Source organism: Pogona vitticeps, chromosome 5 (genome assembly GCF_051106095.1).
Source record: "Pogona vitticeps strain Pit_001003342236 chromosome 5, PviZW2.1, whole genome shotgun sequence".
Classification (NCBI taxonomy): Eukaryota; Metazoa; Chordata; class Lepidosauria; order Squamata; family Agamidae; genus Pogona; species Pogona vitticeps.
Window position 1 is genome coordinate 179,682,749 of NC_135787.1, and position 17,400 is coordinate 179,700,148.

Sequence of the window (17,400 nt, forward strand, 5' to 3'; positions counted from 1 at the left end):
ATAGGTGCCATGCTGAGATAAGATTATTAACTTTTACAATTAACTGCTGTTCTTACAAGTGCTTCCAACAAAACTCATGGTTTTTCTCTGAAAATGAAGAAGCTCTTGCTAATCTGCTGGATGAGGTATTTGCACCTTTGATCCTTCAGTCTGATACCTCTGCTTGAATTTCGTACAACCTTGAAATGGATCCCAGATTATGCCCTGTGAAGACCTGGCTCAGTGCCTAGTTAATTTATATGGAGTGAAGTAAGCTGGATGCTATCAACACAACTTTAAAAGCCAGGAAAAATCTAGTTCTACTTTTTAAAAGCTGTCATCAGAAGCAGATTTTATCTCAATCTCAGTGTTTCTGTGTATGACATAGTTTTATTTTGTCCTGTGTAAGAAAACAGTTTCTAATGGTTTCTACAGGGCCATTTACGGTGGGACTGAAAAAGCCACTTAGATGAGTAGCGAAACATTTCAACCTAATAAGAAAGAAGTCCAGTTGCCATGACTCAACCTCCAGTAACCCTACCTGTATAACTGAGAATCTTCACAGATACAGTGGGAATAAAGCTCTCTGCCCCATGACCTTGAGGAACCCAACCTGCAATGAGTGGAATTCCAAATCATGCACAACCTGACCTCCCTCTCCTTGCAAGAAATCTTACTGCCAACAGGGCCTTTTCCAAACCTGAGATGGGCAGGAAATGATAGGCATTTGCTAGTTATGTAACAAAACAGACCTATTTCTCTCTTATACATTGACTTTACTGCCCATGCCCTGCAGAACATCACCAAGCTTATTAAAATTTCACATCATGAAGTGATGATCAAATTACGTCCCTAACTGTTGTTTTTCTATCTCAAATCCAAATGTCACAAGCACTTTTAAATTTTTTTCTCAAACACAGGGACAATGAGTCATCCATTCCAGCTTCTCTTGTTTTGACATCTCTTCTGTTTTCACATTTTCTATTAGTTCATGTTATAGAGCTTAACAATAAGCTCTAATTCCAATTTTATTTAACAGTGTGTCTGGTTGCAGCCTGTTGGGGGAGTGAAATGCAGACTGTACATTAAAAAAGAAGAGAAAAGAAAAGAAAACCTGTCACTCAAGTGTAAGGTTTCTGAGGATTATTAGAGATGATTTAACCTGTAGAGAGATGACTTGAAAGAGAAAGTGATTGTATTATAATTTAGAAACATTTTTAAAGGGATTCAAGTGGATGTGATTGTATAACTAAAGAGACTTAATAAACCTACTGGTTGGGATCCTACTGCACAATTATTATAGTGTAAGTCAACCGCAGTAACTGTCAGGGGTGAAGTCACACTAAGAAACCAATGCTCATTTTCTGGTCATGCACCAAGTCACATGATTGCTGGATAAAAAAAAAACAAGCACCACCTACTTACCTAATATTTACCACTGATATTTAGACTGACTGAGATATGCCTGTGGGCATAATTAAAAGGATTTGGGCTACTAAGAAATCCACTACTGCAGAAAGGAAAACAATATTCCATATAGAGATGGCTATATAAATTTGGATTTGTCTGTGATCACTGTGAATTAATCATGTCAAACTGATGTTTGGGGAGGGCCTCTTTACCCTTATAGCCTGCATGGCTTCTTATTACTCTACACTTCACTCAGAAATTGACAAATGGAGCAATAGCTGACATACAAGTAGGGTAAAGTCCCAAATACAGTATGGAGATGCTGGAAATAACATGGGATATAGGCACATATTTGCAATTGACCAATTCCTGCTTCTCTTCAATCACTTTCTGGAAAGGAAATGATTGCACAAATCAGTGAAAATCCTTTTGTACAGCTAAACTGATGTAACGCTGAAAGTGTAACTTTTAGAAGCAAATTGTCTCAAGCTACAAAGTCTATGTACACATTATCTATTGTGTACTGACTCATGCCATTCAGCATGCAACAGAGGATGTCTACAATGACTTCAAATTTGAAGAAATTCATCTTAAAAGTTACACTGTAAGTGTTTTGTCAATGTAACTACAATAGAGGATTTTGGCTGGTGTGCCACATATCCATTCATGCAAACATATACTGAGATCACGTTAAATCTTACAGTGGTAAGCTCATCTGATCCAAAGAATGAGAATCAAAGCCTACAATATATCTGTGAAGATTCTCAGTCATCCAGGTGAGGCTATCTGGAAGTTTAGTTGTGGCAAATGGAGTTCTTTCTTGTCAGGTTGAAACGTTTCGCTACTCATCCAAGTAGCTTCTTCAATCTGAGGAGAGTTGGTAGGAGATCCCCAGTATGTCCACGTTGTTTTCACTTCCCCCTGGTCTGAATCGGCTCATCAGAAGGACAAAGGACTGGGGGTGAGGGATAATCTCACTTCTGCAGTCCTTTTTCTTTTCTAGTCCTTTGCACTTCTAACAAGCAGATTCAGACTAGGGGGAAGTGAAACCAACGTGGAGGATATGTCAGGGATCTCATACCAACTCACCTTAGACTGAAGAAGCTATTTGGATGAGTAGCGAAACATTTCAACCTAAGAATAAAGTAGTTCAGTTGCCATGAGTCAACTTCCAGACAAAGGCTACAATATTTAGCAAACTATGTATATACGAACAATTCTTCAGGTATACACATCATATATTCCGAAAGAAATTCAGGGCACACACACAAACCCCACATGTGCAAGTTTTCTAATTTTTTTCAAAGCAGATGTAATTCCATATCTCCAAGAGGATACACATACAGAACTACTTCTGTATTTGGAATGAAAGGGGAAACTCTTGTGCACATGAAATCTTGACACATATACTGAATTTCCTATGGGTGTACAGACCTGTTGCATCACTATCCATTTCATGAACTCATAAGAAGAGAGATATACTGTATCCGCTTCTCGGTGTTTATACACATTTGCCAGGAATCTCTCACTGAGTACATCCAATATACTGAGGAGCCTGTCAGTTCTTTTCACTTTACCTCCTACTTCACAAAGGTAAGAGAGTCTTCTTTGTTTGTCTGCTGTGAAGGGAACAGACTTATGCAAAAACCACTTGGGAGTTTCCAAGGCTTCCTGCTGAATGCATGTAAAAAAACCCCCCACAAACACACATAGGCGGAAGGTTCACAGATCATGAATGTGAGCCAAGGTTTAACCTCCCATCCTTAATCTTGAAAGAAAATGAGGCATTTGGTTTTGAATGCTGGAGCCAGAAGAACAAGCAGGTTCTCAATCAAGATTCCTAGATCCTAGGTTATCTCAAATTATTGCTGGCTTACCTGAAACAAAGGAGGTTGCTTTTCTGTGATGGAAACCTTATCCATCCAGGAATCCAGATGTTTTAGCATGGAGGTGCTCTGAGTAGCCACCGGAAACTTAGCTGCCAAGGTTGGCCGACTGGACACATGCAACTGCTGCTCCTGTTGGACTATCTGAAGTTTCTTTAATAACTCTTGTGGTGAAATTACTCCCGAATTGCCAGACTGGTTCGCAGAGAGAGAGATGGACTGTCCAGGAAGTTTGGGTTGTTCTTTACCAAGGGCTGGAGGTCCTAAAGTCTGGGCTGGGAGGGAGCCATTGAAATACATCATATGTGGCTGAGTTACACTCTTTACCTGGGCCACTGAGGAAACAACAGGAGTCTGGCTAAAGACTGATGCAACTGAATTTGCTGGTCCTAAGTTGCTAGGCTCCAGTTTAGCCATCTGTCCTGACTGACCTTGTAGTTGCCGGAGTAGACTCTGAGGGGTAGTTGTATCCTGGGCTGGATGAGGTGGCTGGATGTTCTGAGAAACCACTGGCTGGAAGAGTCCTGTGAAAACTTCCTCCATGGTAGGTTTGCTGCCATTCTCACAAACTCGGTTCTCAGGGAGTTCAACTACTGGGTGAAGCTCAGCTCCACGCACCATCAGCTTTTGAATGGCTGGGCAAAGCTGCTTCTCTGCTGTAGGGGAATGTCTCCCAGGGTCCTCGTAAGACAAAGAGCGCACAACCCCTTGCTTCAATGGGAAGTTTTCTTGGCGAAGTTTCTGTGACTGTTCTGCGGGATCCTGGTATATGCTGGATTTGTCCTGCTTTCCAAAGAGGGTCATTAAGGATAAGTGCTGTGGTTCAAGGTCTACTTTCTGTGGGGATGAGAAGAAAACCTTTGTAAATCATCATAATAAATGACGTACAAGGTCAGACAGCAACATCAAAGGAAAGGACAAAACTGACTTAACTCTCCAACAGTTAAGCAAACGGCTGTGTTACAACAGGTAGTGGGATCATATTCTGCTTTTAGCAAAAATCCAAATTTGGAATGCCAGGTGGAAAAGTGGCTGAAGAAAAAAGATGCAGGGGAGAGTGGCAAATGGCAAATGTTCCTTGTGAGTCTGGCATCTTCATCATCGACATCATCTGCTGGAGACTACTCTGCAGAGGATAAGAATGGCTTTGGGGGTGGTTTAGTACATGATTCAGCAAGATGTCATATGCCTCCAAGACTTACTAGGGGTCATTCCTTGGCTGAGGGTAACTCTCCTACTCTTTAAGGCAGGATGATGAGCACTGTCTCAGATGTTACATGGTGGTGCAGGGTTACCATCACCACCCTACACCATGCATCTAGCAACCTACTCTTCTGGACCAGAACAGGCAGTGGTACAGGTGGTAGACCTACCCTTGTCATGAGATAAGGTTGGGGGGAGGATGGAGAAGAAAGAGAAGTGTTGTGGTGCTAGTAGACTGCTGGCTGCCAAAAAGAAAAGAAGAGACAATCACACACCAGCCACCAGAAAAAATCTATCAGCACAATGCCTGACTCTGAGGGATCTAAAACACACTGGGAAATGTCCATTGAAATTGCCTGTCCTTCATTACAGGCCATGTTTAGATCACCCTTTCCATTGTGAAGTCAGAGCTATTGTTTAGAAGAACTCCACTAGTTAAAGTTGCTGCTGCCTTTTAAAGTGTCAAATGCCAGACCCCTTGTTTGGAGACATCTTGTCCTGGTTAATTTGTTATATTTTTTAAAATTCTCCCTGGTGGAGCAATGATAGCAGTCCTTAGAAAATAACCAAGAAACCCCAAAACAAAAGGTGAAACAAAGATAAGCGTTTGTGCTCTTTCTTATCCAAATCTTTGTTCATGCAAAAAAATTTTGTCCCATATTTCAGAGGGAATGCTACCAGGCTACTAAGGCAGACAAAGTGGCACGGCAAAATTTCTCCTGGTAGGTAGGTAGGTAGGTAGGTAGGTAGGTAGGTAGGTAGGTAGGTAGGTAGGTAGGTAGGTAGGTAGGTAGGTAGGTAGGTAGGAAGGAAGGAAGGAAGGAAGGAAGGAAGGAAGGAAAGAAAGAAAGAAAGAAAGAAAGAAAGAAAGAAAGAAAGAAAGAAAGAAAGAAAGAAAGAAAGAAAGAAAGAAAGAAAGAAAGAAAGAAAGAAAGAAAGAAAGAAAGAAAGACCTACTTCAGATACTTCATATCGAAAGGTAAGGCCACCCCCTTCCAAGGTTCTTCAGCTGTGCCAGCACTCCAAAAGTTAGCAACACCCAACTCCCCATTTTCCCAGGGTTTATCACCCCTGGGTTTGTCAGCCCAGATCAATGAAAAGGTGTATTTCTTATTTTTTTTAATAACCATTTTTTTACCTTCTGAAAAAAGTGTCTGAAGTATAATAGTGTTTTTTTCCTTGAAGTTGTGCTTAAAATGCTGCATAAAGCTATGACAAAATTTAGACAAGCCCACCTATGACAAAGATACCAGCTCTATAAGGGGACAGGTGCTAAGGCTGGTATGAAAGGACAACTATGCAGGATTAGAAGCATGATGACAGATAGAGAATTGCATTCTTTCTTTGCTTGGAAAAGCTCCTGTGAAAACTTCAGTGGTACTCGCTCACTGAGGATGTGGGAGGGTTGGAACACAACAGAGACTAGGAAAGATCAAAACTTTATACAACCATGTGTTTACTGTGGTAATAATACTAATTTATAAGTAACACTGGATTATTTATTTATTTAAAATATTAAATGCTGCCTTTCTCCTAAAGCAGGGGTCCCCAAGTCCTGGTCCGCGGCCTGGTGCCAGTCTGTGGGCTTCCCAAAATTGGGCTGTGGGGACGGATCTCTACCCCCCCACGCACGCATGGTTGGCGTGTCACGCTCACGGGGGGCATGGCACCTGTGAAAGTGACACGTTCCCCCGTACACGGAGCCCACCCAACTGGTCTGCGGTTCCAAAAAGGTTGGGGACCACAGTCCTAAAGGATCCAAGGCAGCTTACAGTAACAAAGTAACAAAGGCAGACTCACAAAGGGAGATACTCTTTGTAAGGAGCCTCATGGCACAGTGGTTAAACTGCAGTACTGCAGTGAAGACTCTGCTCATGATCTGAGCTGAGGTAGCTGGCTTGGTATTGACACGGCCTTCCATCCTTCTGAGGTCAGGAAAATCTGAGTACCTGGCTTGTGGGTGAGCAATGTGTAGTTTGCATAATTAAATTGTAAACTGCCCAGAGAGAGCTTTATGCACTATGGGGCGGTATATAAGCAGCACACTTTGCTTTTTAAATACAGGTATCTTAGACCCAAGCTGTTTAGAATGTTATAGGAAAATACATGAGCATATAGATAAGGGACAAAGCTTAATGGTGAGCAAAGTACTTATTTCATAACAGGTGAAAGGATTTGCTTTACCAACAAGAACACCACACAGGATTTTAACTAGTAACTAGTAAACTTTTCACAAAAAAATTATGTGTCCTATCTGTTTTTAATGACACATTCCAAAGTACTCTGAGCCCCTTTAAGGACCTTCCTCAACCTGACAAAAATACAGAGGTCAGTCACAGCTGAAGAACTCCCTCTAACTTAAAATGTATTCTGCTACTTCCCTAGCTACTCATATCCAGCTTCACTCATATTCAAACCCAAAATGTCTTCTCTAATATCCAAGCCCTACTGGCTTCCTCATTAACCAGGCCTCATTTGCCTCTTTCCCCAGGCCAGCTCTATCAGGCTACTTTGCTAACTAAGTCTAAAACTCACCTGGTGGCCAAAACTGTCAGTCCCAACTTCTAAATCTCCCTCTCCCATCTGACTGGCTGTTGCTTTGCCACAATGTAATTGGCTAAGCCACCTTTAAGAAGCTGTCAGTTTACCTGTCCTGCACAACTTCCTTATTAAGTCTTTTAAGACAGTACTGGTATGAGTCAAGAGTGAAAATACATGAACATACCTGCGCTTGATGAGATGTACATTGGTGAGGAGTCTCACTAGGCTTCACTGGGATTGGTTTAATCAAGTTGGGGTTGTTGTATATAGCGGAAGAGCTGGTTATTTGTTTTGGTTCTGAGCATGTCTTACACTGGAAAAACAAAAACATTTTTTCTCAAAGCAATGTTTCTTTATTAGAACAAATATATTTGAAAAGAGAAAACATCACTGACATATTGAAAAATGACCCTGAAAAATCAAGGATTCTTGAGGGAAAAGACAATTTGGTTTTCTAGGGAGATGAATCACGTGTAAGGGAACTACCTAAATACAATAAAGATTGAAAGATCTTTGAAACCTTTTCCTTTTTTTTGTCTGCCTCCTCACCCTCTGTTTAACTTACACTTAAAAGCAAACTAAAGGATAAGTATTCATTTCAAAGAAAAGATGTATGTTTTAACTATAGTGGCTTCTAGGTGGCACACTACACTTAATGTTAACAGTATTTTTTTAAGTATATTTATAGACTGCCCTTCAGCTTAAGGCATTCATGAGAACATTTCAAGATTGGCCTGTTGAAAAATGTACTCTCTGAATCTGTTTTCGGGGCTGCATGCATCCCAAGAAAGCCCATAAGAACATCTGGGAGAAGGCTTTAAGCATGACATCATTTGCAAATTTATGATATTAGATTTTTGGTGAGGATTTTCTTCTTCAATAAAACAATGTACTTGCAACCAAAAGGTCATCGGAAACAAGCTGTAGCAGGCATTTAAACAGGAAATAATTATTGAGGGGAGGGACACACTATTCTCTTCATTTGATCATGTACTTGAAAATGTACATGGAAACTCACAGGTCTCAGCATAACCTTCGGCTCTATTATAATGCAGACAGATTTCAGGCTTGCCTTTGTTGCCTGAGTGCTACATGCTTATGCACTGAAGAAAAGAGAACTAAAGTGCATTTCCAAACATGTAAGTGGTTGGCACTGGCAGTTACAGAGATGCTGAACCAAACCTCAGCACAACAGTTTACAAACATCTTTCTGTGAACAGAACAAAGAGCTTATCTAGAAGTTCTTGAGTGATAGTTTCTCTTAAGCATAGTCACCTGCTGTGGTGAAGGTGGAGATGTAGACATCTACAGATACAACTGACATCAAAATTAACCTCCAAAACTGAATTAGTATATCACAATATGAACTCTGCAATGTCGACATGATTTAAAATGCGTGTAGGGTTCTACTGGCCCCCAAAACCATTTGCTGAGATCTTGTGTCATTTGTCTACTATGTAAACAGAGCAAATGCATTTCCTCTCTTTATATTCCTTTTTCACAAGAAACTAGTTCTGGCCTACAGAGATGAAAAATAAGTAAAGAACTGAGTAGGATTATCCAGGGTCTATACGTTTATATATTTACTTGTTTTAAATATTTATATACTGCCAACCTTCTGGGCAGTTTTTAAATACAAACTACAAAGATGAAGGTATGATTTGAGCAGCTATATATGGTAAAAGATGGCCCTTCTAGTACTGAGATGCCAAGCTGCTGGCAACAAATGTTCATACTCAAAATCAACAGTATGTACGGGTTGAATTCCCTCAAGGATCTGTTCTCATCTGTTTTGCTTTAATAGGCATATGTCTTGGCAATTTATCAGGTCATACAGGAGCAGAATTACTAACTGTTTAACCAGGTCATCAAAAGAACCATGTATACACCAGAGGACCTCACTGTAATAGGCAAAATCAAGAAGGAGAATGTATGTAGCTTGAAATGTAGCTTGGTGGATGCTACTCATTTTAAGCATGCACTTTGTACTTTTTTGCTATTCTCCTCAAAGTCTCTAGAGGACATAATGCCACATAACAGCAAATCCACCTACCAATAGAAATTAAAACAATAAAAATACAAAAACCATTACCGCCGCTAAAACAAGCTGCTGCAATAACCAGTACAACAACAAAACCAATAAATTGTATCCCACTAAGAGCACACTTTCCTATCTTGTGCATGTTTCATAGCACAGATTTTTGTTCTTTCTCTTCTTCAGGATTATCCAAAACCACAAGAAGAGAGGCTATGAACGATAAATAGGCTGATTCTAGCACAAAGAATCTTGACTCACAGAAAGACAAAAGGTAAAACAGCTATTCTGAGAAGCACAGTGGCTCTGAGGTGTGCTAATACTTGATGCAAACGGAACTGTAAAGTGTGTCACCTCTGTTCAACTTAATGTACATGATTTTTGGCTCTGAGCAGACAGTTGTTTCTGTATCTCATAGCACTTCAAAAGACAAAATTTTCTCGGCAACGCATTATGTGAAAAAATATAAGGTGGAGACCTAACCAGCATGAGAATGACTCAGTCTTCGAATACATTGTTTTCAAACAAATGTCTGAAATAATAAGGATAAAGAAAGGAAATCACTAAAGTATGTGTACATTCCTCTTTACAACCCTCTCTAACATTGAAAGAAAGGAAGCCATTTATGCTGTACAAAGCTTAATATTTCATTTTCCATTCCATAGTACAAGATGCCATAACAAAAATGTTCTAGAAATTAAAAAAATGGAATAAAAGGTGGACCCTTGGCTCTACTGTTTTAATATGTGTCCTTACGCTGTTGGACAAGTAACTGGTAAAACCAATCAAAGCTTGCTGTACTAACAAGTAAGTAATAATAAAAAATAACCTGATTTGATTTTACAGTATTTCTACATTTCTCTCAATCCTTTCTCTCGATCCTATCACCTTCAATACTGTCTCTGACAGGGACCTGGGAGAGGGCCTTCTCTGTTGCTGCTCCCAGACTTTGGAACTCCCACCCACAGGAGGCCAGGCTGGCCCCATCTTTGCTCTTCTTCCAGGTGAAAACCTTCTCCAGGCAAGTTTTCCTTAATAACTAGCTGCCTGAGGGGGTTTTTTAATTGGATTGCTGTGCCTCACTACTTTGAATGTGTTTTCGGTGTTGCTTTTGTCTATCTTTTTTAGTGTGGCATTTGTTTGATCCTTTATAGTATACTTATCATTTTTTCGCTTTAAATATTGTCTTGTAATGATGTAAGCTGCCTTGGGTCCTTTTTAAGAAGAAAGTTGGGGTAAAAATATTTTAAATAAATAATACAGCGACCATGGTTATTATACTATATAGTCTATATTTTTATCTGGAAGACGTTAAAATGTATGTTAACTTCAGTATTATATATTATATATTTTTATTTATTTATTTATTTATTTATTTACAATATTTTTTAGCCGCACCATTGCCAATGCCAATTGCCAGTGTTCTTTAAAAAGAACACTGTATATTTTAGGTTATATTAATTAATAATGCTTTTATCTATTACGTCCTTTAAAATATGTTTTTATATGTTATTCTGTCCAGGTCTATGACTGTTGAATAAAGAGCCTACCTGCTGGAGAGGTCTGGTCCCAAGATATTCAGATATTTGTAAATCAACAAGATCTTGAACGTGGCTCAGTAACTAGTACCCTGTTTTCCCGAAAGTAAGACCTAAGCTGAAAATAAACCCTAGTATGATTTTTCAGGATGCTCTACCCACAAAATAAACTCCAGTTAAGTGAAACCCTGCCCTCTGCCATTTTGCAGTATTGTGAAGCAACCAGAAGAAGATGTGACTGTAAAATAAAACATCCCCTGAAAATAAGCCCTAACACGTTTTTTGGAGCAAAAATTAATATAAGACCCTGTCTTATTTTTGGAGAAACACAGTAAGTACTGTGTTTCCCCGAAAAAAAAGACAGGATCTTATATTAATTTTTGCTCCAAAAATGCATTAGGGTTTATTTTCAGGCAATGCTTTATTTTTTCATGTACAACGATCTAGGTAAAGGTAAAGGTTCCCCTTGACAATTGTCCAGTTGTGTCCGACTAGGGGGCACTGCTCATCCCAGTTTCCAAGCCGTAGATCCAGTGTCTGTCCGTAGACAATTTCCGTGGTCACGTGGCCAGCGCGGCTATACACGGAATGCTGTTTACCTTCCCACCGTGGTGGTACCTATTTATCTACTCTCATTTTTACATGCTTTCGAGCTGCTAGGTTGGCAGGAGCTGGGACAAGCTCACTCTGCCGCGTGGATTCAAACTGCTGATCTTTCGACCTTGCAGCCCAGAAGCTTTGTGGTTTAACCTACAGTGCCACCATGTCACCATACAACAATGTACTGTATATTTATTCAAGTACAGTCAACAGATGAAATGTTTACCAATGTTTACAAATATGTAGGAAGGACTCCCAATATCCCAAAGACCCTGTTCAAACGTAGTTTGCCCTAGATGATAAAGGTTCAAATGATAGCTATAAAAATGCTGTAACTGATCCTCCCAATATATTACAGCTAGTACACAACTATCTGTTGGACACTTTTTTAATTGCATTTTGTATATTTTAGCCATATAATATGTTTTATAAACTGATTGTACATTTTCAAAATGTATACAATATTTTAGCCATATGATATGTTTTATGAGCTGGTCAACTGACCATAATTAATAAATAACTAAATAACTAAATAACTAAATAACTAAATAACTAAATAACTAAATAACTAACTAAATTCATTCATTCATTCATTCATTCATTCATTCATTCATTCATTCATTCATTCATTCATTCATTCATTCATTCATTCATTCATTCATTCATTTCTTCTTCTGGTTGCTGCGCAATGGTGGAAGGTGGGGTTTCACTTAACTGGGCTTATTTTTGGGGTAGGGCCTATATTATGAGCATCCCGAAAAATCCTACTAGGGCTTATTTTCAGGCTAGGTCTTATTTTTGGGGAAACAGGGTAGTCAGAGCAGTTGCTTCAGCACTGGCCTAATATGCACACAGCTCACCAGCCTACTCAGTATCCTAGCTGCCATTGTGTGAACCAGCTGCAGCTTCCAGACCAAACATAAAGGCAGCCTGACATAAAGCTCAGTACAGTAATCTACTCATGAAGTTATCTGTGCATAGAGCACAGTGGTCAGACAGTGGCCAAAAAAGGGTGAAGTCACACGTATCAGAACTAACAGCCACTAACGGACTTATCCTGAAAATCAAGGATATGTGTTCTCCTCTTCCAGACACATCTTACGCAATCACTGTGGTACTTAAATTTACTTACTTTTCTCTCCTTTTCCTTTTGTTGCATACCTATTAAATTGTAAGGTACTCTTTTTAACTGTGAACCTCATGTTCATTGGCAGAGAGATGGCATATGAACATAAATATTAAATAAATAAGGCATAAAAATAAACATTAAAATCATATGTACCAGTGACCCTCATCACAATTTTTTCTTATCGTATCAGTGGATAACAAAGCAGTGGACACATAAACACTGTTTAAGTCAGTACTTGTCAAGGTCTATAAACTCCAGAATTCAATGGTACTAGGGCTGGATGGGTCCTCTTCAGCAGTAGAGAGGAAGTACCCTATAAACCTCCGTATTTGTGGGGACAAGAGAACAAAACCGGCTGCTATGAAAGATGACAAGTTCTTAGACTCTTACTAAATCTTAGCTATACTATATACACTTAGAAATACACTATTCATTTAGTACCTGGCTTTCCTTAAGCCACATGAACCCTCTTCTTCTCCAATGATCTTTCTCTTGATTTCAAGAACAAAGACAATGGCAGAAGCAACCATAAGAAAAAGTATTCTCCAGGTAGCATGAGGCTTCCTGAAATTCTGCTCCTGAAGACAGGGCTTGGGTCTTAACACTTTCTAAGACCAGGACTTTCGCTGATATACCAAGAGCCTCCTCTATTTCAGGGCTGGGTCAGGATCTGGAAGCCCCTTTGTAGCCCCCATCATTTCTGCTGGCAGCCCGTTCACCACCTGTTTATTTCAGCAGAATATAAATGACTGAAGAAACTTAATGAAGGAGACAGAGGATAGTAGCAGTGGCAAAGGTGCCTCTCTGATGAATGAATAAGGGAAAGAACCTCAGTCTCACTCGATGATCGCAGACCTGGTCCGACTGCTCACATTACTTGCCTATTCTTGGTTCTCAAGTTTAGGGCCCATATGTAAATCTTACAGAAAAGAGAAAACTGGCATTTTAGACTGCTGTGAACAAATCTACTACATAATAAAATGAATCAAAGATGAAACAAGCAAAAGAAAGCTTGACACTGCTTTACAAAAGATCAAAATATACCTTGGTATATTCATCTTTGGCTCTGGTGAGCATCTGTAGGATATCCACTTCTTTGCAGTCACCTGAATTCAGATTAACCGGGGAAATTCCTATGCTAGCCCCGTGCTGTGCTTTCAGCTGCTCTTGCTGAGTTAAACTGGAAATGGGGGTGAAGTAAGAAATGATTGAGAACATGGAATTCATCTTTGATTGCTTCAAATAATTTAAAAGACATTAAGAGTGGTTTGAGGTTGTTGATTTTTAAAAGGAAACTAAATAAAACAACAACAACAATACAAAGTTTGCCTAAGGTTAATAATGTGATTTCTTCAATTTTGTGCATACTGGACTGTAAAAGGCTCAAATACAGTGGTGCCTCGCTTTACGATTGCCCCGCATTACGATGAATCCGCTTTACGACGATCTTTTGCGATCTTAAAACGATGGTCTAAATGGGGGAATTTTGCTTTGCGATGATCAGTTCCCTGCTTCGGGAACTGATTCTTCGCAAAATGACATTTTTCTAACAGCTGATCGGCGGTTTCAAAATGGCCACTGGGTAATTAAAATGGCTCCCTGCTGTGTTTGGGGACGGATTCCTCGCTATACAGGCAGCGAAAATGTCTGCCGTTTAGAGGATCTTCGCTGGACGGTGAGTTTTAAGCCCACTGGAATGCATTGAAAGGTTTTCAATGCGTTTCAATGGCCTTTTTAATTTCCGTTTACAATGTTTTCGCTTAACGGCGATTTTCCTGGAACGGATTATCGCCGTTAAACGAGGCACCACTGTACCAGCATCTCAGAAGCTTCTTTCTGTAACCAGGAGATGCATTAAACAGTGGCTCATTTTTTAAAATTGTTGTTGGTGGAAGGATAGCAAATACACACAAATAAGTCTTTTAACTGCCAGCAAACAGCCAATTTCCTGTCCCAGCTGTTTTATAATTATTGCAAACTGCTGAGAATTCTAGCAGGCAGTAACTTGGCTGAACTATGCTTAACCAGATGAAATGCTGCTATTATAAACCACTAAACACGGTTTGCAATTGCACAAGTACCCGACAAACTAGTCTTTTACTGAAGCAAATTATCAGCCTGAGAGACATTTAATCACCAATAAATACAGTGTGGGATTGTTTACAAAAATTATCCATCAGGTTCTTCAAGCCGTTAGCTTGTTGCTCCCAAAACCTTGAGTAAAGTATTTTGTATCACTGATGTGTCTATTCCGGTGCAGACAACTAAAGGCAGTCTTTCCCTTTCACCACAAACATATATACATTGGCCAATGCAAGTAAAATGATATAGACATCATGTTCAGCCACACTGCTCCCACAAAAAACGAAGTACCACAATATCTTAATGCAGGGATGTGGTCCTTTAACAGTCTGGCATTACAACCCCCCAAATCTCTAAGTACAATTCATGCTGACAGGCCTCTGGAAAGTGAAGTCCAATTCGTTGGCAGGACAAAAGAGTCCACCCCATCTTAAAAACCAACAATATGAAGCCTATATTGTGTGGTGGCTTATAGCCATTCCATGGGAACTTTCTCACCAGTTACTGAAACTTTACAGGTGAGGCATCAAATGGTTAGGATCATGGTGAGGCTGAACATAAGATCACACCAGATATCAAATACAGCAAAAACTTTGGAGTGGTAATCTAACAAAGAGTATAATATTATTTATTTATTTATTTAAAATATCTTTACCCCACCCACTGCCTTGAAAAGGAACCAAGGCAACTTACAACAATGAAAGTTGAAAACAATGACTATGCAACAATGACTATTCAACAGTGGTTAACATCTTTAAAGGACAATATTTAAAACTATGAACAATAAATAAAGAGGCATCTGCATAAGCCTCTCAAAATACCAACCACTACTCTCACAGTATAACATCAAATACAGTGGGTATAAAGAGTTTACACACCCCTGCTAAAATGTCATGTGTCTTTGATGTAAAAAAATGAAACAAAGATAACTTCAGAACTTTTTCCACCTTTAATGAGACCTATGAACTGTATAACTCAACTGAACAACAAACTGAAATGTTTTAGGTGGAGGGAAGTAAAAAATAAAAAACTGAAATAATATGGTTGCATCTGTGTGCACACCCTTAAACTAATACTTTGTAGAAGCACCTTTTGATTTTATTACACCACTCAGCCTTTTTGGGTATGAGTCTATCAGTATGGAATATCTTGACTTGGCAATATTTGCCCACTCTTCTTTGCAAAAACGTTCCAAATCTTTCAGATTGCAAGAGTGTCTCCTGTGCACAGCTCTCTTCCGATCACCCCACAGATATTCAATCGGATTCCGGTCTGGGCTCTGGCTGGGCCATTCCAAAACATTAATCTTCTTCTGGTGAAGCCATTCCTTTGTTGATCTGGATGTATGCTTTGGGTCGTTGTCATGTTGAAAGATGAAGTTCCTCCTCATGTTCAGCTTTCTAGCAGAAGCCTGAAGGTTTTGTAACAATACTGACTGATATTTGGAACTGTTCATAAATTCCCTCTACCTTGACTAAGGTACCAGCTAAAGAAAAACAGCCCCAAGGCATGATGCTGCCACCACCATGCTTTACTCTGGGTATGGTGTTCTTTTGGTGATGTGCAGTGTTGTCTTTGTGCCAAACATATCTTTTGGAATTATGGCGGAAAAGTTCAACCTTGGTTTCATCAGACCATAACACTTTTCCCCACATGCTTTTGGGAGACTTCAGGTTTGGCAAAACTGAGCCGGACCTGGATGTTTTTCTTCGTAAGAAAAGGATTCATAAGAAAAGGATTCCATCTTGCCACTCTGCCCCATAGTCCAGACATATGAAGATTGTTGTCACAGGTACAACACAGCCAGTACTTGCCAGACATTCCTGCAGCTTCTTTAATGTTGCTGTAGGCCTCTTGGAAGCCTCCCTGACCAATTTTCTTCTAGTCTTTTCATCAATTTTGCAGGGACGTCCAGTTCTTGGTAATGTCACTGTTGTGCCATATTTTCTCCACTTGATGATGACTGTTTTCACTGTGTTCCAAGGTATATCTAATGTCTTGGAAATCCTTTTGTACCCTTCTCCTGACTGATACCTTTTAACAATGAGATCCCTCTGATGCTTTGGAAGCTCTCTGCGGATCATGGCTTCTGCTGTAGGATGTGACTAAGAAAATGTCAGGAAAGACCTACTAGCACAGCTGGTCTTTATTTAGGATTCCTCAGAGGCACTTTAAATGATGGCAGGGGTGTGCTGACTCCTACTCAACATGAGTTTGAATGTGATAGTTTACTGCTGAACACATCTCCAGTTATAAGATGCACACAGATGCAACCATATTATTTCAGTTTTTTTATTTTTACTTCCCTCCACCTAAAACATTTCAGTTTGTTGTTCAACTGAGTTGTACAGTTCATAGGTCTCATTAAAGGTGGAAAAAGTTCTGAAATGATTTATCTTTGTCTCATTTGTTTACATCACAGTTGACACTCTTGACATTTTAACAGAGCTGTGTAAACTTTTTACAGTATATCCGCTGTACATAATCTTTATTGAAAGTTCTAGTTTTTGACTTGATAACTGGAGTGATACTGACGGCACTAAAGGACCTATATCACCAGACAGATTTTAAAAACAGCTCTATTTCAATTGGTCAGGATACACAGCTGCATACTTTTGCATTTACCAGGCAAGGAAGATCAAAAGCATTGCAAACTATATGGGGAAAAATGCAACCCCCAGCTCAAATACAATTCCCCTAGAGCTATTTAGGATATTCCCCCCATCATTAAAATACCCATATTAGTAATCAAAGGAGAGTATCTTTCCTTTCACAATGAAAAGAAACCTTTTGCCTCCAAAATAAAATTTTCACAGTTTAAGAATGCTTTACAGCACAATTCTATGCATATTTACTGTTAAGCCAGTCTCAGTGATTTCAATAAAGTTTACTCCCGTGTAGGGCTCAGTATAGAGTTGAGACCTTAGTTGATGCAAGCAAATATGCTTGCCAATTCCGTATCAAGGGTGCATATATTAGATCAGTGGTGTCGAACTG

General features: G+C 39.5%; 1 protein-coding gene across 2 annotated transcripts in view; it reads right to left on the bottom strand.

The window, feature by feature from the left end:
- The window catches only part of DCP1B (decapping mRNA 1B), a 48,984-nt gene that overhangs the window by 5,256 nt on the left and 26,328 nt on the right, over positions 1–17,400 (bottom strand). For both annotated transcript variants that reach the window (XM_020788989.3, XM_072999835.2), the window contains 3 exons: positions 13,366–13,501; positions 7,204–7,332; positions 3,267–4,112 (listed from right to left, as the gene is read on the bottom strand). In XM_020788989.3, the coding sequence (XP_020644648.3) occupies positions 3,267–4,112; positions 7,204–7,332; positions 13,366–13,501 (1,111 nt within the window). The remainder of the gene's footprint in view (positions 1–3,266; positions 4,113–7,203; positions 7,333–13,365; positions 13,502–17,400) is intronic.